Genomic DNA, 23,525 nt, shown 5'->3' with positions numbered 1-23,525 from the left:
AAAAGGAATATTCGTACGTGCGTACATGTATCTTAAGGAAATAAAATAAAATAAAAATATAATGTGGTTGAAGATGTAGGGCAGGTGGGGGGAGATAAATTAATTTCTGTATGACAGAAGTGAGAGTGATTAGGGCCTTGGGGGGGGGGGGGGGGGTCCAATAATTTAACAAGAAATTGTGGAAATACTGAAAGAGACGGAATTGAAGCTTGACTGAATGAATATGGTGACTCTGGAATCTATCAACATCAATCAAACGATCGAAACCCACCTAACTGGATCAACTTTGATTGGTCTCAGCCACACAATGTCATTCAGTCACCTTATCCGCACGCTGCTTCTTTGTTCTTGAATCTTGATGCTTATCTCTGCCCTCCAAGGCTAGCCCTACTTCATTTAGTATCTGTTTTATTTATAATTTTATCACTATGTATGAATGACATTATGTTTTTTTTCCATGCATGTAAGTGTAATGCCTGTTCATATCTCACCAAACTTTGTCAAACTCGCTGCCACCAGCTACTCTTTTGCTATATATATATATATATATATGTGTGTGTGTGTGTAGAGAGAGAGAGAGAGAGAGAGAGAGAGGATTTTACTAAGTTACAATTAATGTAACTTACAAACTTTGCAACACTTGCAAAAGTTTATGACGTGAAAATGAGATGAGATTCACTGTCGTGTTTAAAAAGCTGTAAGTTATATTGATTGTAATTTAACAAAACTTTTATATATAGTGTGTTTTGAAAAATATTTACAAGTGATAAATAACTGCACATCTATTCCCCTCGCATACGTATATATGTAGAATTTTTCTTTTTCGGTGGAAAAAATTTAAAAGCATACTTAGAATTAATTAATGTAATTATCTTTTTTTTTTTTTCTTTTGTCGTTCTTAATCAGCCTAATCAGTCTTACCTAATATACCCATAAGTCATTTCGTAAGGGTTGAGTTGTTACTAAACTTCGAATATGAAATGATTTTTTAGTTTCTATATCAAATTTTGATATGTTCCCATTAAACATTGTTCCAATAATGCATAGGCTTTGAGATAGGGAAATGTAGAGGGAGGGGCTTCTCTAGCTTATTTTCAAGCCTTGGCTTGGAAGAAAGAGTTAATACTTACTTTAGCCATGTGCTTGACTTTCCTTCTGCATTATTGCCTTCACACAATGAATCATTAGCCATGTGCTTGACTTCCATTAATCTTTATCTTTTAAAATTTAAAAACAATTAATAATAGAAAGAAGAAGACTGATTATTTATATATACCTCTCATTTTCATTTTAGAAATCCAAACTACTTTCCAGTTGGAATAATTTTTTTTTCCAAAGGACAAGAAGCAACCAATCAACTAGTGGGTTCATGACATCATCATCAAGAATTTTTTGATAGAAGAATTATGATAAGAATTTATAACCATTTTGCTTTCATCAAATAATAAAAGGGGGGCTTTATAAATACTTTTTCCACAAATTAATTTATCTATCAAGTGTTGAATCTATTAAATTAAATAAATCAACAACTAAACCCGTTGAAATTTACTCTAATTAAATTTGACTCGTGAAATAAATTTCCAAAAATAGAAGTGAAAATTACTTTTCCTTTCCAAAAAAATAAAATAAAATTAAAAAAAAAAGAAGAAGAAGAAGGTGGTGGGGGGATTCTCTTTGCAGTTGGAGATAAGAAAGAGAAAAGAGAGGGCTTCGGATTGGATATCTCAAAATTATAATAACAAGGTGGGGGGAAAGTGGGGCCCAACTGTTCAGACAGGTACAGGACGTGGGCCCCACCGCCGCAACCGCGCACATGAGGCCTACGTCGGACGGCTGCCAACTACCACCCAAAAAGAGTGGAGTTGGTAGCGTGTGAGATACAGACGTTTTCACTACCTCCTTCTATTTGCCCTCATTTTTGTCAAATAATTACATCCCTGCCATCCCATTCTCACTTTCATATCACGGACATGTTTATTTCCTCGAAAATCTTTTTTTTTTGGCCAAAAATGAGTAAATATCCTTCAAGTATTTTGAAAAATTCTACTTAGATAGCCTATGATAGGCCGATTTGTCTCACCTACCATTTATACTATCGTTTAGTATTAAAAAAAAAAAATTGACATTTCATACATAAATGCGTTTGTATAATTTGACGCATTGAAAATCTTGTATGGTAAACCAACAACATATTGATTGTCTTTTAATCACATGTCTAATACAATATATTACTTGAGATCGTTTATGACCGAAGCGCTCATTTTTTTTGCAACTAAACTAACATATAGTGATTTGTGAGCTTTTTTAAAAAAAATTATTCCTAATTTTAGGCTATTTCTATAATTTTTCCCAAACATTGATGAAAGAATTGCACGATAAAATTAAATTTTACACAAGAAACGAATAGAGTTAAACTCGATAATTAATACTTATTTCAATCTTTTTCAGGTTCTTTTGGTATATTATATTGGAAAGGAATTCGCAACTTTATTGTTTATGTTCAGGTTCACCTACCATCTTCTTGGACTGTAAATCCAATGAATTAAAGTTCAAAATCCACATGTCATGTGATACCATCTTCCATTACTTATTTTGTTGATGAAAATAATTGAGGATATATATATAAAAATATAGCTCAAAATATTATGAAAATCATGTGAAGCAAGGTGGTAGAATTAACAATTTTCTTATTCTTTAATGAAAATGAATAAAATATTTCATCGGGTCAAGGCATTTAGTTAACAATTGAACATATTAATTCATGGGTCATGAAGAAAACTCAAATGGCCCACGTCAAGGCTAATGCATGTGATTACACGTTGGTTGTGGATGTTGAAGGAGTTAGAATCAAGGCAGTAGAGGAACAATTCTTATCTCATTGATGGATGATGGAAGATGGAAGCAACTATTAATATAACTAAACAGCTTGCCTTGTTGTGTAATTTTCTTGGAAAGTAAGTGTGGAAAAAAAAAAAAAAATTCCAAATCCAATGGAAGTTTCTAATGCCTCTACCTAACACCTTTGAAAAAGCAAAAGAAAGTGGTGAATTGGTGAAAAGTGACTACCTTTTCTGTATGGGAATGGCCATTTTATTTTGGAACTTTGTTCCAAAGCAGCCACTATTCATGTCCTTTTGCTCTTGGTTATCTTTTGTTTTGAGATTTCTTTTCAAAGTTTTTTTTTTTTGTTTTTGGGGGTTCATCCCTTTCTTGTTTGGATGATTGTGAGAAACTATTCCCTCCTCGATTGTTTTAATCAATTCTACAATTCATTGATATGCTTAAATTATTTTAATATAGAGTTTGGTATAACATCCAATCTTATTTTATATTTTTATGATGATAATGAGCATATGGTGGTTCATGGAGACAGCCAGAATGAAAGGCCATGCAACACTCGACCCCATTGACAAGACCTTGAGTTAATGTTAGTGGTTAGAAATTTTGGACTTAATTGGGTCTACCTCCTTTTTCTTTTTCTTAATATATATATTTTTTGGCTTTTATTTTTAACCATTGTTACAAAAATTACATTCTAGAATTTATTAGTAATTTGAACCAATATATTATACTATAACTCAACTATTTACGTTGGCAAGGTAGATTCGTTAGAAATTGTGAGTACTAACATTTAATTACACTTATTAAGTGTTGATTTCGTTAGGTTAAATTCATAGATTTCCTTTTGATACGGTATAATGCTTACTTTTTACCTAATTTTTTTTATTTATTAAATTATCATCAAATTCGGCTTTAAAAAATTGTTACCTAATTCGTAAAAACGTAAATGTCATGTAGGTACGATACATTGCGGCTACCTTTCGGGTTCAATGAACTTTATAACACTTGAGATGTTATAAATTATTACATTTGCTTGTCAAAGTCGATTTTTAATGTGAAGGTCTCATTTGTATTCATTGTATATATATTTGTAATTTGCTCAAGGGTTGTGAAGTGTCATTCTCTTTAGATTTTGCATGAAACATAAGTTTTCGAGTTATTTTCGATAAAACGCTCAAATTATATTATAATTATGTAAGTTTTAGAGACAGTATGTGTTACTAAATTGTAATATGCTTTAAAAAGAAGAAAAGAAAAAGAAATTGCTCAATGGCAAGTTGAGAATTAGAAGCCCTCTGTATCATGTGAAAAGACATGGAGGATGGTGATGCCAACCGTTTCTTTGCTACCAAATTGATGCCATTGATGAGAATCGACCTCTCAAGTTGGTAGCAAACAACCTAATCCAATCCAAAATGCTTTAGAAACTGGAGGGATTAGGAGTGTGTGATGTGTACATACCGCACGCTTAGAAACTTAGTTAGGGTTTTGGCTTTTTTCATTTAATTTCCCCCAAAATCTAAAATTATTGTGTGGTTGGTTGGTTGGCTCATATGGCCAAAGATCATTAAATGTTGGGTTGGTAGAAGGATGGTACCATAGCTTAATAGCTAGAGCTAAGGCAGCCGGTTAGTTTCTTCACGCCTTTTATATCAATTTGTGCTCTCTGTTTTTTTTTTTTTTGCTTTTTTTTTGGCTTTTTGATTGATTGACTGACCAAGTGGAAGAGATAGGTTACCCACCACTTCATTTACATCACCTTCCTCGTTTCTCAATTATCAATTCTCATCCTCTCGCGGCTTATCCATTGCCTTTGCCCCATGAAAAATCTAACTTTTTTCTTCATAAAGGACAAACCCTAAAACAATAAACTAATATGATGCATAAAAAAGAAACAAAATATATTACAAGTCACAAAACATGGAAAGAAAAAGAATCAACATATATAATTAATTAAAAACCAATTCAAAATAATAGCCTTTTTTTTTTTGTCCATGTTGAAGATAGAAAAATAAGAACTAAAGAATTGCATGCTTTATTTTGGGAGTATTTTTATTTCATGCAAATAGGTTATTTTAGAGTTACCATTATTTTGTACAGTACTTTATAAAAAAAAAAAAAAGTTGAGTACTGATTCATTCTAATTTTAGATATCTGGACCGAGACTTCGGAGAGCTGACAAAGGAGTCTACAAAAGATGAATGCATGAATCATCAAAATTAATAATTTAAATGGAGATCGAATGCTAGATTAATTATTAATCAATCCTCTTAATAATAATAAGAATAATAACACGGCCCCCTTTGAAACTCTCTGCCTCTCTGGTGGGAATCTGACAAACCCCAACTTTTATCTTGTAAAATTAAAGCAGTGGGGGAAAATTCCAAAAATAGGAAATCTTTCCAACAGTGGAGAAAAAGAAAATTATTGCAAAAAAAAAAAAAATTGGTGTCACCTGTAGACATTATTAATATTTGCAACTACACACTATGAAGTAACACCAATAAGGAGACATACAAGTTAATTAATTAGAGTAAGATTGTAAAGTAAAGTAAAGTAAAATATATATATTAATTAATTAATAATTTCAGCTACATGATTTTTATTATTATTATTTTATTTCATCTCCAAGCTTCTGTAATCCAAAACACCAGATTTCAAACCTAAGAAGTCGTAGCAAGTGCTGCTGCTGCTGCTGCTAGTGTTACTGCTGCTGATCATACTATTAGTATTATTGTTGTTGTTATTATTGCAACTGCAACCTTTACTGTTTTGTAATCCCAAGCTGCAAGCGAGACAAAGGCTGCTGCTTCTTCCTCCAGTTTTAATCAATGGTTGCTGCTGATGAAGATCAGCAGATGATGGAGGGCTGATTCTGAGCTCAAGGTTCAAGTCTGGACACGTCACTTCTTCTTCTTTGACGATCACTTGCTGCTGCTGCCGATGACGATGATGATTGTGATGATGATACGGCTGTTTCTCATTTTTGCAAACAAACCCAATTGTCCTTTTCTCTCGTTTTATATCCTCCTTTGCAGCTGCTGCTGCCGAAAATGATATTGTTGTTGTTGTTGCTGCTGCCGCTGCCGCCACATCAGCAGGAGCAGCAGTAGTAGCACTTTGAGCGGCTGCTACAGGTACTGCTGGCTCATTGAGTGGCCTGTGTGTCGCAGGATCAATCCCTCTGTTCAGAAGCTTCCTTCTTATGTGTGTGTTCCAGTAATTCTTTATCTCATTGTCTGTTCTTCCTGGTAACCTCCCGGCTATCAATGACCACCTATCAATAAAATACCCATTCATCCAAATTAAAACCTGGAAACTTTTTTCTTTTCTATATATAGTTTCTAGTTTTTTTTTTCTTATTGTGTTTGCGGACTAGACGTCAACTTTTTCTCCCCCCCCCCCCCCTCTAATCAGTAAAGTTCTCTCTGTTCGTTCTGTCTGAGGTTTGGGGGAAAAATAATAATAAGAATGATGAAGAAAAGACATACGTACGAAGACTTACTTGTTACCAAGGAGGCTATGGAGTTTGATAATGAGTTCATCTTCTTCATCAGTAAAATTACCGCGCTTTAAGTCGGGTCTCAAGTAATTGATCCAGCGAAGCCTGCAAGATTTGCCGCAGCGAAGAAGGCCGGCGGCTTTAGGGAGAGAGCGCCAGCAGCCTTCGCCGTGGGCTCTTATATAAGCAATCAGGCGATCATCTTCTTCTTTAGTCCATGCTCCTTTGTTTGTGTGGGCTTTTTCGCAACAAGGTGACCTTCCCATTTAGTCCTTTCCTATTATATCCTGTTCTCGGAAGCAGAAATGAAGGCCTACTTGCTGGCTGCTGCTGCTGCTGCTGTTGTTGTTCTTTTCTTTCTTGCTGAAACATTAAGGCCGGCCCTTTCGAGAACTTGAGGCGTAGTTATATGTAGGCTGTTGACTAAATAGAATTGAGAGAGAGAGAGGGAGAGGGGAAAAAAGAAAAAGAAAAAAAGAAAAAGAAAAATGGGGGCAGTGACCCTCCCTAAATGCTTCTAGATGCGAGTTGGTGAGACAGGTTAGAGGGGAATGGCTGGTGGCTCTTTTTAAATTATTTTTTTGGTCTTTTTTGTGGGGGGTCTTTCATGAAATTGGCAGCAATGATATTTAATAAGGGGCCATCAACTGTAAGGTAAACTTCAGGTAGGTGTAAAGTAAAGGGTTGTGTATTAATTAATTATTATCGAGTATGTATGTAGAGGCAGGACAAGGTGTGATCTTTTGCCCTTTTCTTTCTTTCTTTCTTTGTTTTAAAAAAAGTAAAAATTGTAATCTCAATTAATTAATTAACTCTTATCTACTCATATACTTTACTATTAATGATTCAGTTACCTCTCAAAATCTTTCCCCCAACTCATCACTAAAGAATTAACATGTACCATAATTATATACATGTTAATTTACCTAATTGTATTATTGTATCCTTGTTGTTGTTGGGCGGGTTTTTGAATCTATGGTCCACTCTATTTACCTTTAAATGATTCTTTTTAGTTTTCATCCTAGACTAGTAGTTATCTATTGTTTTTAGCATGCATAAATACAAAAACGTGTCACTATTAAGATGGGATGTTGTTTCTTCTTCTTCTTCTTCTTTCTTTTATTTAAATCTTTTTTTGGAATAGTATTAGTATATTAATATACTAATACTTCGAATTAAAAATTTTCCAAAACCTTCTAAATTCATTTGATCATGGTTTAGTTGAAATTTCAAAGTCTAGAGTGAGTTTGATCTACTTCTAGATATTGTAAAGAAAATATTCTCCACTAATATGCACTTAAATTACTTGATCCTCTTAGCCGATGGTTCCCTAAGATACTCTATTGTTGTAAATTTTTTGATTTAAGTTACTTGCAAGGAGATATATGGTTTTATGATGTTCTTTTTATTTATTTAGACAGTTAGTTGTAGTGGGATTTTGGTAAAAAGGAAATTATGTATACAAGTGGTGTGGCTTTCTTTTGTACATGTATGGACATTTGGTGGTTGTGGCTCTTTATTCTATTGGTACACTATCATGCATATGAGAGAGAGAGAGAGAGAGAGAGAGAGAGAGAGAGAGAGAGAGAGAGACAAAAGTAAGGTTTCTAGAAGGCATTGGAGGTTGGGTTGAAAGGCAAGATGATGAAAGAAAAAGGGAAAAGAAAGATATATCTGTAATGAAATGAAATGAATGTGGTTGTGGTTGTATGTGGGCTTTGGTTCACCTTCCACTTTTTTCCTTCTTTTTTTTTTTTGGGGGGGGGGGGGGGGGGGGGGGCAATTTTTTTTCCCTAACCTTGTGGTGCAAGTTTGGGCAACAATGGGGCAGGGTTAGGGATGGAGAAGTTGATTCACCTTTTTGTTGTTATCTCTATTCCCAATTTGTAGTCCCAAAAAATCTCCTCCCTCTCTCTCATCATGCAATTCATTCAAGTGGCTGGTAAGAGTTAAGATCATGGGCATACGTTATTTTTATTGATAGCCAGCTTGTGTAATTATCTGTGAGCATTTCACCTACCTTCTTTTTTGCCACCTGGTTCAATCCTTGCCTCTTTGTGATGTTGAACCATATATATATATATAGCATTTTGTGGATTTATAATGATTTTATTCCCCACAAGTACTTATTATCTTTTTTACACAAAACCCTACCTAATGTTTTGCTTTCACTCGTTGATCAATGAAAACAACAAACAAATTTTAACTACCAATTTTATGCTCAATATGAGAACAAGTAGAAGCAAGAGGGCGAGCCTTATGCTTCCTAATTCCTATATTAAAACTATAAACATATTAAATAAATCCAACATATAAATATATATAACACTCATTAATTGATCAATGCTCTTCTCAGTATCATATCAATATTAGTTAGGTAGATTTATCTACTAATCAGTTTTACAAAAAAGAAACGATAAGAAACAACAAATAAGGAAACATACATTCATGTTTAGTTTACAATTAGATATTTGATTATTTAAAAAATAAATATCTATATTTTCTTATATTAGTAAATTCTGTTAATTTAGATGAACACATTAATCTTGTTTGACATTAAATTATATTAATACTCTTATTAAATTCATTTAAATAGATAAAATTAAAATAACAAAATGGGACTCAACCACCCATGTATGAAATAGTAACTATCTAAGGGACAAATCTTTGAGTGCCCTATTAATTGTTGTTATGTGATTTGTTACGAAACGACGATTGGCAATAACCAGAACGGGTTGCGCGTGTTATGTGGGTGATGAGAACCAGCAAAGCAGCACGTGGTTGTCATGTGCTTAGGTATTGAAACAGAACAGGATTCGTGGGTTTGTCTGTCCTAAAAGCCCTTAAACTTAGGGCCATCCCTTAACCTACCTCTTTTGGACGCCCCTTCTCCACCATATGGGAATGGGGCTCCTCAAATTTATAGCTTCAAGTCAATTTTAGCACTCCACATGCGACATAAAGTTTTCCTTCAAATAATAATTTTAAGTACTTAATAACATCACTGAAAAAGTAATAAAAAATCACTTAATGGTATCCAATCTATAACCTACTCGATGATGCCGATTCTAATCCTAATGTAAAATCTTATAATATTTTTAAAATGATTAAAACACAAATTTTGTAAGTATTCGGTAAACGCCACTAGCACGCACTGGCAGTAAAGTAGGGGTTAATTTAGTAATATTGTAGTTTTTAAAACAATTGTTATTAATTGTACTGTAAAAATAATCAATTGTAAATAATATCAGTTAAATGTTGGTGAAATTTATTTTTAAAAATGATGTATATATAATATAATATTTTTTGAATACTGATTACATATCAGATTAATGTATTACACAGATATTTACAATTGCTATTAGAGCATATATTACACTGATATTTACAATTAAATATATAACTTGGGACTTACATTATTACATTAATTCTATGAAGTACATGCCCATACATATGACACTCACAGACAAGTGATGTTTCTGTTGCACTCGTATTTCGCAAGGGAAAATGACTTACAAATTAACTCTACACAATTTTTTACTTAATTGAAGGAGGTTGAGCCTATGGAGACTCAAACCACTACCCTTACAGTCCTTCTTAATTTTGAGAGTAGTGGTTCACCATTAGGTTAAAGTAATTTCTTTAAAATTAATGATTTTTAATTAATAAGAAAAATTTTAAATTTTTATAAGATATATATATATATAATTATATTATGTACAAAATTGATTCTTAAAATTTAATTTTGAAAGTTTTTCAAAATTTACTATATAATAAATTGATTTTATAAAAATTAATTTATAAAAAAATTTACCGGACACCAAAATTAACTTTTATCTTTTTAAAACTATTTTTGCGCCAGCCCCAAAGATTCATTGTTAAAACTAAACAATTGTGTGATGGCAAAACCAAGCAAATTATATCCAAAGGAGTGCAGCATAGCCCAATGGTAAAATAATAGTTGATCTACCCCATATAAAGAGGTTAAAATTGTGAACTTTTGAAACTCTTAAGTTCATTCCCCCTTGATGGGGAACAAGTATATCGGCATCCATGATGTTTTGATGGGACCAAAAATTAGGTTTACAAGTTATTTTGGGCTAATGTTTCTGAAAATGTTCCAAGTGTCTCTTATCCGAGGAGAAAAATAGCTTCCCCACTCTTGTGTAATGGTGTATGGCAAACCTCATGCCAATAATATTATTACAAGTGGGAACATGTAATTTTTTTTGTCTACCATCAATAAACTTAGGAAAATGATTCTTGCACCGGGTCAAACCCCGAATTAAACGCGTCGTTTTACTCAAGTAAAAAAGGCACCTTTTTTGCCAAGTTAGTTTATTTCTCCTTTCCTTGCTCACAGCCCAAGTTATTTCCCCCTTGCCATCACGCGTGAAAATTACGCACAACTCACAGCTATTCAGAATCCACAATACGCCTGCAAATCAGCCACTGCCACTACCACCAACGACAACCATCACGCGACGACCACACCAACGTGATACTTCTACACTTGGGGTAGTACTTTAATCTTTTGTTGATTTTAATCCTTCCGGGTTTTATTTGTCATCTAAGTATCTCATCAATTCGTCAAAAGACCCACTGACCCTGTACTATGAACCCCACTGTGTATACAATCAAAATTTTCTGGAGAAGGATTTGGTCGACATCGTCATTATCCTGGATTAAAGCAGCTTCTTCCTAAATTTATTTTGGTTTCTGGACAAGAAGATGCAGTTAAACTTAATAAGCTGTTGCATGCCAAGTGTATATCAATAACCTCAACCTTTCAAGCTAAGGCAACAACAATTTATTGTGTGTTTATGTATTTTATTTCCTCCTTTGTTTTACGGGTTTATTGTACCAATGAAAAATAGAGATCTCTATAGCAAAGTGTTGTGAGTATAATTCAGACTGAAGGAACAGTTGAATCATTAAAAAAACTTTGAATTTGAGTTGATTCCTTCAAAAAACTGTTATTTGATTTTTTCTCCTCCTCACACTTGCTGATGGTGAAATTTTGAGTTGATTCCTTCAATGTTTCAAGTTTTCCCTCTGAGATCTAGCTTGCATTTTGAAGAATGAAGTCTGACTGTAAGGTTAAAACGGCGTCGGTTTACTGAAAGAGATAGGTAAAAGAGAAAGAAAAGAGATGTTACTGAGTCTCAAAACGACATTGTTTTATTGAATTTTCGGGGCTTGACCCGGGGTTTGACCCGGGGTAAATAGCAGCACTCATAAACTTATCTAATTGCCCAGCGTACTATCAGGAATAATAAGAACTTGGCAGCGCTTGGGGCTGGCGAGTTCTGGCTAAATTCACTTGCAAATAACTGATGGTATATGTAACCAAATACAAATTTGAGTAATCTTGTTTCACTTCATCCTTTTGCGAACTTCGTAAAAGTAGCTTAGAATCACCACTGCCACAGTAACTGCTACTCCAACTGCACCTTGAGCTAATATGGTGCAATCATTTGCTGTTGATTTGGAGCCAGAACCGGGTGAAAACCCTAGCTCTGAAAGTTTCTTATGTGATGCTGCATAATCTCTAAAGAATGCATCCTCATCCTGACATGGGCCAGAAATTTGGTAAAATAAGTGGAAAATCACATCCAATAAAGACAGTTATAAACGAATAAGTAACTGTGGAAACCAGATCAAGTAACAAATTATATTTGCAATTGTAAAGATCTAAAAAGATACTAAATTGCGAAAGCTTATAGTCATTCGAGGACAACTTGATAATAAAAGACCACAGAAATCCACCCAACAAGTTTGATCAAACTTGTAAGACTCTGGAGTTGGATAATGGTTGGGTTTCTGTCAGGGACCCAATTTATTAGGCACAAAACATTCCAGTTCTAGCTTCTAAGATGGTCACATCAACCAGATGTGGTGCTAATCGTGGCAAGAACCGGCACTGAGCCAGTTCAAAACTCCACAACCCTGACCCAGCTAATTTCCAAACAAACAACCTAACACCACACTTCGAATCTACTTTAAAAAATTATGGAAGTGTCTAAGATATAAATGTGAGACAACAACAGGAAAAGTACTGCCAGCCAGGCTTCAGGTACGCCAACCCCGTCTCTATCCAAACTGAACCCACAAGTAGACAGGCTGAGTTTAGGTTAGATTGCCCATGACTAATGGCTCACCACCAAACTGAGTTGGCAGATCAATGTCTGCTCTGTCTGCTCAGATTCTACCAATCTCTATGGATGCATAGGTGGGCCTTGTTAAGCAAAAAGAAAAAACTGATTCTACGGGAAAAAGTAACAGAACTAGAAACTATATTATAAGATCATCCCATGATATTTTGCATGCAGCAGCAAAAGGAAAACACAGTAAAGGTCTTGTCAGCCAGAAATAAATATACTGCGTGATCAAATGAAGCGCTGTTAACATGGGGTTATTTGGTTAAGATAAGTGCATTGACCTTTGCATACAACTCAACATAACGACGGAACTCAGGGTCTTCTAATAAAGCCTTGTCTGTTGGAAGTTGCAGTAATCCTTCTGATTCCCCATTCAGCAACTCCCTGGAATCAACAGTAATCATGAAAAATTAATTGTGTGATACTCTAAATGACTCCCACTACAAAGATAAGGCAGGAAATATTTTTCCAAGCTCAGTTCAAATCTTACACAAAGTATGAGTTATCAAATTTCAGAGGCTCCCTGGTCCAAGGGCCTTCAAAACCTGATCTCTCTGGATGTGCCCTTCCCTATGCCACGGCGCCAAACAAAAATGTTCACTTTCAAGTATCCACAATACACAGTCTCAGATATTGGTACAAGCATGTTGAGTGCATTTCTTTAAGGATGTCTACATCCTATTAAATTGCGGATGGAGATAAAAGACAATAAAAGAATTACAAATCATAACTCATCGTCCATATTACATTGGAGTTCATGCTTTCTTTTTTCTCTTTCCTACTTTTTGCCCTTTAACTCCATCTGTATTTTAAAAAGATGTAGACGTCTGCATAAGATAAGAACTACATATATAATGTGTCGAGAGAGTTACCAAAGTATGGCCCCCTGAGAGTGCCACTATATCCTTGTCAGACAGACCCATCCGATAAAAGATATCCCTCAGATGAGGTGCACCTACCACCCAAATTTACAAGGCGTTATATTAAAGTTATCTCCCAGACAGTATTATATATGAGCACTTTAAATTAGGGATATGGACAGTAACTTGACTATATCCCTGCTTTAAAATAAAAACTATAGTGCACTGAATCTTAATTAACATATCATTTCAAATAGAGTAGGCTGAGTAGCTATAGCCTATTGGAACTAATCTTTCAAGAACATATCATTTCAACTGACACATCTTCATTTCTGAGGGTTCTATAAGCCTGCTTTTGAATTTCCTTCATGAATTAGCCCATGCTAATTTTCCATCAGTAATAGTTTACAGTAAAGCTAAGCTGACACTTGAAGAGGAGGCTGAGACATATGGATTTGTTTTAAGACATTAACTCATATGCAATCAAGGCATGGCATATACTACAACCCCAGAAAAGAGTATACCCTAAGACATTTTTATTCTATACAAAAATATTCACCAGATATATAATGTACTCCTACAATCTATGAACCATAAATAAGTGATGATAACCTCAATCATATAATAGACACCAGGCAGATATGGAGAAGTTAAAATTAAAAGTTTAAATTTAAACTAGCGCAAATTATTTCAATTTCTTCTTCTCTATCAAATTGGGGCAAATAACAAGATTAGATAACAGCAATGTTCATCTAATCAAATTAAAAATACTAATGAACAAGCTTCAGGAGCACATTGCTAGAAGTTATATTAGTAATTCAAGAACAGTATCAAGCATTCCAGAATTTTAAATATTTGACATTAACACACTGCTTCAAGATTCCAAGAGGTTATAATACAATAAACCAGCAAGATACCTCGTTTGGCATCTGGAAGACGCCCTTCCTTGGGAGAAATTTTTGAATCCTAAAGAAAAAAAAAAAAAGGGCGAGCAATCAATTGAAGTGATTGAACATAAAAGCTATAATTTCAAAAAGTCACAACATAGTACCTTTCTACCAGGAACAAAGTCGACTGTAGGACCTCCAGTGACCTCAACTGCAACAACACCCGCAAGCTAGAATAACAAGTAATTATTAGATATGAACAAAGAGTGCATCTAGCATCTTCTAATTAAGTTGTCAACTTCAGGTAAAATCCACAAAAATTGCTCTGATTTGTCATACAAAACCATTTTACGTTATTTCCCCACATACCCCAGCCTCGGGATGTCCCTTAAGCTGATATATAGATCTGGCCATAATGTCCACATCAGTAGTTAACAGCATAACAAAATCCACTATTTACTGCAGTTTGTGTCAAGATATACATCCCTTTATGTATAACTGTTAAGTGTAACAATAACCTCCCATCCTACTTCCCAAAAGAAAAGAAAAGAAAAGAAAGAAAAGAAATAAATGTCGACAGAATTGGCATACAAACTATTTCAACTTTGTACTCACCTGGTATAGGTCTGCATATGTTATTTTTGGATGTTTAGCCTTCACTTCCTCTGGCATAAGGAAAAGAAAACCATTTCACTGACAAGTCCATGTCAAGTTAATCTAAGCTATAAATTATTCCAGGGTTCTCAGATATAATTAACTGATAAATTCTTAAATCGCAATCATTCTCATGAAGTTAGCAATGTCCCATATCTATCAGACTGGTTTTTCCAAAAAAAAAAAAAAATCACAAAATAAGCCAAGAACAACAGTTCAGAGGTCCCATGAAGAAGACCATCATAGGACAATTCTTTCTGTATAATCATTATCATCTGATAACATGTATATGTCTAGCCTCAAAATAAATTAGACATCAAATGAAATTATTTGCATTTAAAAATGAGTAAATAATCAAATGTGACCAGATGATAGTAGTGTCTAAGTACTATATATGGTTTAAGGAGTGATCAAAATACCTGTGTTCTTAGGATATACTGAAGACAAGAATGTTCTTCAATTCATGGAGATTATATGGATTAACATGTCCGCCGGTGCTCATATCATTAGATTGACAAATCACTCTTTCATTTTAATTGACCATCGTCCATTGTGCTTTTTAGTAAAAATGGTATATGTCTATATGATATACTTATGTAATCACCATTCAACCTTGGTTTTCAACTCAAGCATGCAACTGGGTGACACCTAATTTTGGTAAAGAATGCAAGTGTAGCAGGAAACTCACCATCCAAACTAAAGGCTTAAACTCTCTGAAATGCTTGATAAGTCTAAAAGTCAAAAGTGTGATCACATAAATTTCATGCCAAGCAATAGTTTCACTGAGATTCTAGTTTACTCAATGTCAATGCGACTGAAACAGTCAAATATTAATATTGCAAATTTTCTCAATTATAATTGCAGCTTTTTTGTCAGCTCCACAATCACCACATAGTGGACGTTATATTTAATTCATTTTATGCTATCTATTTTCTACTTTTCGATATTCACAAGTGCATGACTTGGGATACATAAATAGATATACATAAATATTTAACTTTATAAAAAAATAAATAAATAACGCTAATAAAAAAGGCTCACCACAAAAATCAAGAGCGATTTTCAAGCCATTGTTGGAGCCATGAGAGTACTCCTCTTCGTTCCTTATCGAGCCATTTGGTCCACCAGTCTTCGTGTTCACGTCATATGTTCCCGCGTCGTGCCACCTTTATTAAAAAAAAATAAAACAAACATGAATTAAGTTTCAATGACTTTCTTGAGCAAGCGTTTCCTCGGGAAACAAACAGGAAAGGAAAGAGAGTAGAGAACGCACGCTAGACGGAGCATGATTGGAGCACAGTTCTTGTAAGCGATAAGAGCGCGGAGATCGCGACGAGCCTTGTCGATCTCCTTCAGGTACTCTGTGTCAACGACCGGTAAAGCCATCGGAGCTCTTTTTCTGTAACGACCTTTTGACAGTTTACGACAGCTGTCGTTGGTTTTTCGAGAAGAAATGGTCAGTGAAGACGGACCTATAAAATTAGATTAGGTGAAATGATAAGAGTTCTAATCTCGCGCGGTCAATCTCTTATTATGCTGATTGAGATAGCCAAGTGGCATACAGATATTGGATAGGAAGATTTTAAAATTTTGATAATCCAGTTTCATCCCCAGCGTCAAAACAAACATTCATGGCCGTTGGGCAAAAGAAAGCCATTGTTTAAAGGTAAATGGCACGTTCTCCAGTTTTTGTCTTTTTAACGTAGAAAAATATACTACTAGCATTTTATTTTTGAGTAGCCAACAGACTCCCTCCAGGCTCCAGCCTCCCCCTTATCTAGTTTTTGTCTTTTTAAGACGCAAACCATGAACCGTGGAGGATTACAGTCCCTCTTGACTGTGAAAGTAAAATTCAATTAAAAATATAAATATAATAGCCTTTGAAAATCTTTAGAAATCATGCCAATCTTCCCCCACCACAATCCGATAATCAAAAATCAGTAAAGTTTATTTTTATTTTTAATCAATGTCACCGGTTTATAACTTTAACGAACAAACCAAATATTAATCTCCTCAAATTAAAGATCATTGAACCAGCGTCTAAAATCACAGTGTATTATTCTGTGTGAGATTAATATAATTTTTTACACACATTTACAAAAACAACAAACAAAGAGATCCTTCAAGACAATGGCGCAAGATAGCGTTTTCTGTACCCAACAGACTGAAGTAAACTTACAGGCAGTATCTAATAAAAGGAAGAAGAAAAGGAGATCATATGTTTATGCAGTTCGCCATTGCAACTCGATCTGGATTCGTCCGTTCTTCGAGTCAATGAGGTGGTACTTCTCATTGATTCGCTTGTTGCTAACAACATCTGAAAGATTGATGTCAATATATCCTAGCGTTTCCTGACCACAAGCCACATGGTATAGAGTGTTGGTGTGAATATCACAAAAGATGAAGGACCAAAATTTTTGAATCCAGAACAGAAATTTTTTTTTCATAAAGCTCATTGAGTTTTGGAAATTGTAGTTTCACATCTCCGTATGTTCAAATTTATGCTTTAACCCTTTGCGAGACAAAAGGATATTATGACTACTTATGTTAGAACATAAGTTCCCCTTGCATTTCTCTTGATTTTTGTGGTGATCTTGAAGTTGCCCTTGCATTTCTCTCAAAGTTCCCCAGGTCAAACAAAGCTAAGAACTAAATCATAGATTAGTTCTTTATGTATTTTATGTAGCCATCAAAAGGAAATCCCTCACTTTTGTCAAGTAATTTTCTAATTTTTACAATAACTAATTCACTTTTAGCTTAGAACACAATCTCTAATCAATCTTCTATACTAACCTAAAATATTGTAAGGATGTGGGTTCAGGCTAAACAAGACTGTGAAGGATGGCAAAACAAAGTTAAATAAAGTTCATGAAACGAGGCGTAGAGATGGTACACAAGTATACCACCATCACTGCCGGAATGGATCATTCTTCATTCGACAACATTCTTGCTTAAATCTGTGGACAAGATAAAAAATAAAATAAAATTGAAACAATACCTTTGGATGCAGCAGTCCAATCCTTGATGAGACACTGCAAACTTCCACGTGTAGTCTATCATTAGTGGGAGGCTCCTCTAGCATAAATTGAAACTCCTCCTCCCATCTGGGATCTCTATTCTTCTTTACATGCTGTATCATTGAAAGGCCAACATCATGCATACAACAAATTCAAATAAAAAAAGTCTAAAAATTTGAATATTTTCTGTAATTTCAAAATATCTCGTCAAACAATGATGAAAGTTCAAGAAATAAGCCTTTTCTACACTGTTCCTGTTTGCCTTGTATTCGAAATTTTCAGCCAATCAGATTCACTTTCTCATGGAAGAGCTTAGATAATACTATACTAGTGATGAAGTAATGGCATAAAACAAACATATTTAAAAGTACAAAAAATAATGGGAAAGAATCAACAAACACCCTTAACATGGCAAAAATTACCATGTGACTTGCTTGAAAGAAGACAAATATTGTTAAAAATATGACTACGAGCAGGGTTTTGTGGGTTAATTATACAATTTCTGGATTGACTAAAGAGATACAAAGTCTTCTGTGTTTTGTTTTGTTTTGTGTTTTTTTTTGGGGGGGGGGGAGGGGGGGTTGGAGAAATATGAAAATTATAAAGAAATAAATCATATGGTACTGGTAGTAGTACCTTAGTTTTTCTCTCCTCCCCTCTGAAAAGAATCCGTGCATAAGGATTAGTGTGGTGCTTGCCTTCCACGTCTTGAGCTTCATGGACTATAACTACAAGCAAACCTCCACCAGCTGGTGTATTTTCAGGAGCCTTTTGCACCGTCTGCGACTCTTCAAAACTTTTTGGTAAGTCCTCTTCTTTAAATGGTTTATACATGAATTCCACCACAAGCTGTCCACGCGACTTCTCATTTTGACCATCATTCAAATCCATGTTTTTGAGAAGGTCAAGAGTCTTAACTGTGGGCTCTTCAGGGGTAAGTTCTTTCAAAGGAACAACATTCATGCCCATCTTGTCATGTTTGCCAACCTAAGAAAAGGGAGAAAAATAGCTTAAACAACATGGAAACAAATTACAACTTCTAACCACTGATTTGGAATAACATACCTGCTCCCAGTCATAAACAGCAAGCTCTACAGCCTGGGACTCTGGATCTCTAACAGTAAAATTGTATTCCTCATTCCATTCAGGGTTCAAGTTCTTGTGCTTCACAGTGGTTTTCTTTGATGGAAGCTTATCCTCGGTGATCTTTAGTTTCACGTAAGGGTCTGATGCACCCAGAAGATCTTTCTTTTTCAGATTCATTGCCTTCACAACCTTCACATGGAGAATTCCAACAGGTCTCCGGTAAGCTCTGCATATTTTAGTTAATTTAGTCAGCAAAAATATATAAATGATTCAAATGGAGTCATTACTCCCAAAAGAATTTTGCAAGTTCTGCACGAACATACTTGGATGGATCCAAAATTGGTACTTCTAGGGTTTTGGGCCACAGGTACATGTTGGCCACCTGAGTTTTGATAAGCTCCTGCATAAAGAACTCAGACACTTTTAAACGCAATTATTGGCAAGTATTTGTATAAATAAATATTGCTAAGGAATATGGAAATGAAAAAGAAAAAACGGAATCTTCCTTTTTTTGTGTAAAGTTCATGTCCTTCAAGAAGAAATCAGGATCAAATAAGTCTAATTTTGAACAACCTTGACAAAATAATAAACTGACACCAACAAATAATGCATGTAGACAAATGAATATGTTGCATAAGATAAGTAAACTAAATGAGTGATATGCTGATTAGTAATTAGAACACACGAGGGCAGCATGCATTACAAAGATTACATGAAGACTATTACAGGTCAACTGATCGGAGCTGATTAAGATTTGCATATTTACTGACTGGAGGTTAGAGAAACACAAAATCTCAAACTTTTCAGCTTGTGTAAAAATAGCTAGATGAATTAGTACTACTGTTAGATTGAATTACCAAGTATATAGTGACTAAGCCCTCCTTCAGAATTGTCATAGTAAGAATGAAATCAAAAGCTTATATATAACTTAAGCAGATGCGTAAAGACACAAAGGCAAGCAAACAATGTGATATTTAAAAAAAAAAAAAAAGTCAACTTTATACCTGAACAAACCTATAGAGACCAGGAATTGACATAAGATCAGCCCCTACTAGCTTCAGTCCAAAGTCAACATGAGGCTGCAAACAAAAATAAGAATAATCAAGAGAACAAAATAACTTATAGAGGCATAAAAACTTTCTTTCTCAACAGTTCTTTTGATTGACATTCTGCTTGCTATTCCAGTCTAATCTTTTTCTTTCTTCAGTCAGTGAACAAGCACCAAATGGATCCAAGTCCAAGTAAGGAAATTCCTAAACCATCCAGGTAAGCCACTCATGTTCAGCTTTCTTTAACTTTCTTGAATAGATAGCTTAAATGGAGGTGAAACCAAGTTTTCCATATTTTGTGTTTGGAATAAGGAAAAATTGTTCATTTTTTGATGTTATCAATTATCACTAACCTTCTCCATGAGAGACACATAAATATTCGCAAAACAAGGAAAAGCAGGGACCAAGGGCTTCAGAGTAATGCGTGGTTGAGCAAAAACTTGCAAATCCACCACCTGAAATTTTGCAAACCACACAGTATTAACGAGCAACGACTCTCAAAACCTGCTGATCTTCGGATGCACTATCTCTTTATGATAAAATAGTTTCTTTGCTCCGTACAACAAATAACAACCTGAACTGTTGCCTTCAAACCAAATGCTTTAACACCAATGGTTACATTAGGATTTGCAGCCCACTTTAAGCATGGTTCCATAATCAACTCCTTCTCATCAGTGACATAAACTTTCATACCTGGCACAAACAAGAACCCAACTAAAACCATCATTAAATCTATTTCAACCACCATAGGCATCCAAATAATCAATTTTCAATTTTATTTATTCATTTATTTTAACTTAACATATTCCTTAATCCTCAAAACCAATGAAAACCTTTAGAAAAACCAGAAATAATTAAAATATGAAGAATATATCATTCTACTAACCTTGAAAAGTTGGTGGTAGAGTCCCTAATGTAAGAGTTTCAAATTCAACAGACTCGATTTTATACTTAGGAATTTGTTCTGCAATTATAGGCTTTGCAATATTCTTCGCAGTCTTACAAATAGCCTATTACATATAAAATAACAGAGTCAAACACGAATAATAGAACAAGAAGAAAAGAGCTACAAGCTGATAATACAATACATGCGTAGCTTGACATCAAACCTTGTCAAGATAAGGCCACATTAATTCAAGGAACTTATTCAGCCAATCAACCTTCAAAGAAAACAAGAGCAACACCGTCAAAACAAAACGAAAAACCCAGGCCATAGAATAACATTAAAAAAATGCCAGAGAAAACAGTTACACACGCGATCATAGTCGGGACATTTCACCCAAAGAGGTATCTCTGGAAGCATCTGCTGCAGAGTCTCAGAATCTCGCTCAACCAACGGGCGAATCTCAGGATTCTACACCAAGCAAACAAGCAACATATAAAATTCAACTAACGCAGATGAAGATGAAATTAGTTCCAAATCATCACTACACTTTAGCATTAGCTACAACTGCATGAAAATCAAATCGAAGTGAGCCAGTGATTAGCAAACACTTTTTCGTCTGCTTCCGGAATTAAGCATTATCTTGCTCCAACATGTACATGTAAATTCAAAAGTTCCGCTAATTGTTCAATATCTTAAAATGAAGCAATAATATAGTTTGGATATTATTTTCAACTTAAACGAGATTCAGATCAAAGAGAATGAAATCAAAACTTCAAATCTCATTCAAATTCAAAATCAGTGCAGCAAACAAACACACATTTTAAGAAATAATATGATTGAACTAATTTTAAAAACTTAATTACCTTCACGTCGGTTGGTTGAAAGTAGATGAAAAGGAAGTAACCAATCACAAGCCCCGACGAAATCCCGACGCCAAATCCACAAAAACCGAAGATTGTACTGATAACTCCCATTTCTCACTTTCTCGGTTAATTTTCTCGGTATCCAAACAGCCTTTTGTAACTGTTCAACGACAAATCTTTTATGAGAGAAAAAGGTCTATTAAATGCGCATACTTATATCTGATATTATCATAAAGTGTCAAATGACGGAATTGACCTTTGCCGACGAAAGAATCATAGAAGGAAAGGAAGAGTTGAAGCAACGAGGAGAGTTGAGAGGCAGCAGCGTGCCGACGGAGAAAGCAAAGTAAAAATACAAAAACGTTGGCGTTTAGTGCAAGGTGTTGTTTTACTTCTTCAGAACATGCCACGTTATTCTTTTGACATTTCTACGTGGGTCCCGGCATCGATATAGGACTCATAGGAGACAAGTGGGCTGGGACTCCAGCAGTGGATATGGGCCCAGCGAAAAATGCCACCTGTGAGCTATTAGGACATTGGTATGGGCATTATGGTCTTTTAGTTTACAATAAAAATCATAAAAATTAAAATATTTCCTTTTATGGGATATATTTAACGTAATTGTATTATTTTACAAAGTCATGAAAAAATTAAAATAAAAAAAGGTTATGCTTTCTTGAAGTGGTTCATGACTGCATACTTGCAACACATTACTGGCTGGCATAATATTTGAATTGATGCTACATCTTTATCCATTATAAAATAAGTCAGTAATCTCTCTTTTTATATGTCAGTAAATCTCTTTTCGATCTTAATAATATTTTTTTATGCCCACTGGAGTGCAAGTAGACTCGTGGCTGCTCCCTTTAAGTGTAAGTTGATCTCCAGCATGTTAAAATCTTTTTTTGTAATTAAATTCTGGTTATTTATATTCACTAGACGCAACTATTTCTTTAAAGCTCTTAGAGATGCCCCATGATTCAATTATTCGTGTACATTTAAAAGTAACACATTAGACAATCAACTACTAATATTCAGAGCTTCTAAGGTCCATATATCCAAATGCGGATTTGTGTAGATTAACTATTACACCATATGATATGATATTATTTTTGTTTAATTAACTATAACTTCATATGTATAATAGCAAATCCATATTTAAGGAATCAGAGAATCTTTATATTAATGTTTGTTGTTAATTCGAATAAAAACAAAGAATACTCTCTTTGAATTAACATCATTTCCAAGTTTATTTCGTCTATCAAATGGTGTGTTTAGAAATAAGGTTATACAGCTGTAATTTAAAAATTACAGTACTAAAGTAAACACTAGTTGTTGTAACTTAAAAAATATGTTGATATGATTTTTCACTTGTATAATGAAAAATTTATTATATTTTTAATAATTTTGTCAATATTATTACTTAAATTTTATATTTACTATATATTATTAATTTTTGTTTCATAATTATAATTATCTTTTTTTACTGCAGTTATAACTTAAAAACTATAACAAACATGACTTAAATCAATTATAAAATGTCACATTATTTTGGTTGTATTGTCAACAAGTTCGCATGGGCTGATATACTAATGTTGTGTTTACTTTCTGGAGTGGGAATGAGGAGTGTGAATTCCTCCCACTCCAGTGTTTACTTCACTTATTTAGTGAAGGATTGGGAATCACACTCCGTGGGTCCCACCCATTTTTAGAGTGGGG

At 34.3% G+C, this 23,525-nt stretch overlaps 3 protein-coding genes across 4 annotated transcripts; all 3 read right to left on the bottom strand.

Moving 5' to 3' along the window:
- Positions 1-5,298: 5,298 nt before the first annotated feature.
- On the bottom strand, positions 5,299-6,996 carry LOC18034301 (myb-related protein 308). The gene is made up of 2 exons (XM_006422553.2): positions 6,347-6,996; positions 5,299-6,118 (listed from the first exon to the last, which is right to left on the bottom strand). Exons 1-2 carry the CDS (start codon positions 6,607-6,609, stop codon positions 5,458-5,460), a joined length of 924 nt encoding a protein of 307 aa, XP_006422616.1. The 5' UTR covers positions 6,610-6,996; the 3' UTR covers positions 5,299-5,457.
- A 4,506-nt stretch (positions 6,997-11,502) lies between these two features.
- On the bottom strand, positions 11,503-16,594 carry LOC18035392 (L-ascorbate peroxidase 3). The gene is made up of 9 exons (XM_006422552.2): positions 16,179-16,594; positions 15,947-16,071; positions 14,867-14,916; positions 14,416-14,481; positions 14,282-14,330; positions 13,377-13,459; positions 12,995-13,074; positions 12,786-12,888; positions 11,503-11,914 (listed from the first exon to the last, which is right to left on the bottom strand). The coding sequence occupies exons 1-9, from the start codon at positions 16,289-16,291 to the stop codon at positions 11,720-11,722; spliced, it is 864 nt and encodes a 287-aa protein (XP_006422615.1). The 5' UTR covers positions 16,292-16,594; the 3' UTR covers positions 11,503-11,719.
- Positions 16,595-16,885: 291 nt separating this feature from the next.
- Positions 16,886-22,189, bottom strand: LOC18035628 (synaptotagmin-1). 2 transcript variants are annotated; one of them, XM_006422548.2, is made up of 12 exons: positions 21,807-22,187; positions 21,313-21,411; positions 21,167-21,217; positions 20,944-21,067; positions 20,632-20,750; positions 20,411-20,512; positions 20,013-20,087; positions 19,332-19,408; positions 18,988-19,234; positions 18,559-18,909; positions 17,904-18,035; positions 16,886-17,256 (listed from the first exon to the last, which is right to left on the bottom strand). In XM_006422548.2, exons 1-12 carry the CDS (start codon positions 21,915-21,917, stop codon positions 17,128-17,130), a joined length of 1,617 nt encoding a protein of 538 aa, XP_006422611.1. In that variant the 5' UTR covers positions 21,918-22,187; the 3' UTR covers positions 16,886-17,127. The 2 variants fall into 2 exon arrangements, with proteins under 2 accessions (XP_006422611.1, XP_006422610.2); XM_006422547.2 differs by lacking the exon at positions 16,886-17,256 and adding an exon at positions 17,271-17,554 and having other exon boundaries at positions 21,807-22,189.
- Positions 22,190-23,525: the final 1,336 nt, after the last annotated feature.

The sequence above is a fragment of the Citrus clementina genome, unplaced genomic scaffold (genome assembly GCF_000493195.1).
Source record: "Citrus clementina cultivar Clemenules unplaced genomic scaffold, Citrus_clementina_v1.0 scaffold_8, whole genome shotgun sequence".
Taxonomy (NCBI): Eukaryota; Viridiplantae; Streptophyta; class Magnoliopsida; order Sapindales; family Rutaceae; genus Citrus; species Citrus x clementina.
The sequence above is the reverse complement of the archived record's forward strand: the minus strand, read 5'-3'. Positions and strand labels throughout refer to the sequence as shown.